Below are 2,437 nucleotides of genomic sequence, written 5' to 3'. Positions count from 1 at the left end.
GACCGCGGCGCTAAGACCCGGCAGCGCGGTGGTCAAAGGTTCCCAGCAGGAGGTTCCCAGCAGGACACTAGAGGGCGATCCCTGGTCCTGCTGCGGGCGTGTATATATACGGCACGCAGGACCGCGACAACCCACTAGCAACAGGGCAGGCGGGCAGGCAAGCCAGCAAGGCTCTGGCGGGCTGGGGCGGGAAACGGGCTCCAGGCACGCCGTACCGAGCAGCGCCGGGCTGGGCAAGAGCGGTGCCGTTCGCCGCACGAACGCACCGTGCAGCGCGGTGCCTTTCGCCGCTGGGGTGCCGCGGGGTTGGTAGAACCGCCGCCGTTGCCGCCGCTGCCGCCGCCCCGTCCGAAACCTGGATTGCAGGAGCCCTTCACCATGCCCAGCAGATTGTAGGTGCTTCATGGAGCAAGCCAACTTCTACGAGGTCGATTCCCGGCCCCCGATGAGCAGCGGCCAGCACCACCAGCTCCAGACTCCCCTGCCCGGCAGCGCCTACAGCTACAGAGAGGCTCCCTCGGCGGCGGCACCTGCTGCGGGCGGAGCGGAGCTCGGAGACATCTGCGAGAACGAGAACTCCATCGACATCAGCGCCTACATCGACCCCGCCGCCTTCAACGACGAGTTCCTTGCCGACCTCTTCCAGCACAGCAAGCAGCAGGAGAAAGCCAAGGCCATCCTGGCCGGGGATTTCGACTTCCACAGCATGCATGGGGCCGGCGCCGCCTCCTCGGCGCCGGGGCACCAGCAGCAGCACCACCAGCAGCCTCTCTTCGGCTGCGTGGCCGGCTACATGGACGGCAAGCTCGACCCCCTGTACGAGCGCATCGCCGCGCCCGGCTTGCGGCCGCTGGTGATTAAGCAGGAGCCCCGCGAGGAAGAGGAGGTCAAGTCGTCGGCCCTGTCGGCCCTGTACCCCCACCACGCTCCGCAGCAGCACCCGTCCCACCTGCAGTACCAGATAGCTCACTGCGCTCAGACCACCATGCACCTCCAGCCCGGGCACCCCACGCCGCCCCCCACGCCCGTGCCGAGCCCGCACCACCCGCACCACCCGCACCCCCCCGGCGGCCTGCCTGCCGCCGGCGCCCTCAAGATGATGCCCGCGGACCACCGGAGCAAATCGAAAAAGACAGTGGACAAGAACAGCAACGAGTACCGGGTGCGCCGGGAGCGCAACAACATCGCGGTGCGCAAGAGCCGCGACAAGGCCAAGCAGCGCAACGTGGAGACGCAGCAGAAGGTGCTGGAGCTCACCACCGACAACGAGCGGCTGCGCAAGCGGGTGGAGCAGCTCACCCGGGAGCTGGAGACTCTGCGGGGCATCTTCAGGCAGCTGCCCGAGAGCTCGCTGGTGAAGGCCATGGGCAGCTGCGCCTAGCGCCGGGACCCTCGCTGCCCTCAGTCACCTATAGATACTATACATAGCAGAGCGCAGCGATCTCAGATTATTTTCTTGAGGGGAGGGGGGGGAGGGCTGATTTTGTTTTGTTTTGGGTTTGTTTTGTTTGGTGTTTGGGTTTTTTTTTAACAATTAACAGCTAATACGAGAAGCCAGGCAGCTGTAGTATTAAAAGGTTTGTGCCTTAAAGGATGACACATGAATAAGCTGAAAACATGGTGGGTTTTCTAAGGAGAATGAGGAGGGGAAGGAAAGAATTAAGAAGCCCACGTGTCTACAGGGTAAATCATAATAGTAGTAATAAAGCACGCATAGGAATCCAGATGTGCCTTAAAAGCTAGCTGCAGGAGCTTTGGGGCTTTCTATTCCCCACCGGCCTGGCGGCGTGCGAGGAAAAAGGGTGAGGGACATGCAGGCTTGAGGAACAGGGCACCTGGGGATGCTTGTGGGGTGCCCTGAGCTAGCCTGCAGTGCAGCAGGCAGGGGTGGCTGTGGGGAGGCCAGCGAGAAGAGGGCTGAGAGACCTTCAGCGCTGCATGCCCGTTTGGAGCACTGAGGTGTGGGGCAGCTGCAGGAGCACTGTCAGGACTGCCCCAGCCTGGCCGGGCTGCTTCAACTGAGCCCTGTCCCCTGCCTTGGCTGGAAGTGGGACAGGGGCCACCACCGCTGCAGGACTGATGGATGGCCTGGGACTGATGCAGCAGCAGCCTGCTGGGCTCCTGCCATCGAAAGGAAGAGCAGGAGTGTCTTGTACTGTATGTCACGACGTGGCGAAGCACAAAGAATAAATACCTATTGATGCGGGTATTTACTATGGACTTTTAAGTGTATTTTGCTTTATTCCATGACATTTAGCTCCTTTCTGAGTCTCTGTCTGTCCAAGCTGTGCCTCATGTAATGTGAAAGCCTTTCTGTGTATACTAGCTACACTTTATTTTTATTGCATTACTTAGATCTTTGCCATCACACGACTTTCTTATCTGGTGACAGAGACTATGCCCTTGTGCTGCAATGTTATTTTATTATTTGTGTGGG

The 2,437-nt window shown here is 60.3% G+C and overlaps 1 protein-coding gene across 1 annotated transcript; it reads left to right on the top strand.

Annotated features, from left to right (window-relative positions):
• CEBPA (CCAAT enhancer binding protein alpha) lies at positions 1–2,218 on the top strand. Its single transcript, XM_061469162.1, has one exon. The coding sequence runs from the start codon at positions 404–406 to the stop codon at positions 1,379–1,381; it is 978 nt and encodes a 325-aa protein (XP_061325146.1). The 5' UTR covers positions 1–403; the 3' UTR covers positions 1,382–2,218.
• The last annotated feature ends 219 nt before the right edge of the window (positions 2,219–2,437 follow it).

This window comes from Pezoporus flaviventris, unplaced genomic scaffold, assembly GCF_033815535.1.
Source record: "Pezoporus flaviventris isolate CSIRO_AGI_PZ_B2104156 unplaced genomic scaffold, CSIRO_AGI_Pfla_v1 ptg000054l, whole genome shotgun sequence".
NCBI lineage: Eukaryota > Metazoa > Chordata > Aves > Psittaciformes > Psittacidae > Pezoporus > Pezoporus flaviventris.
The sequence above is the reverse complement of the archived record's forward strand: the minus strand, read 5'-3'. Positions and strand labels throughout refer to the sequence as shown.

Excerpts from the sequence above, each read along its gene's own strand:
- CEBPA (XM_061469162.1), top strand. The coding sequence starts at position 404 with ATGGAGCAAGCCAACTTCTACGAGGTCGATTCCCGGCCCCCGATGAGC.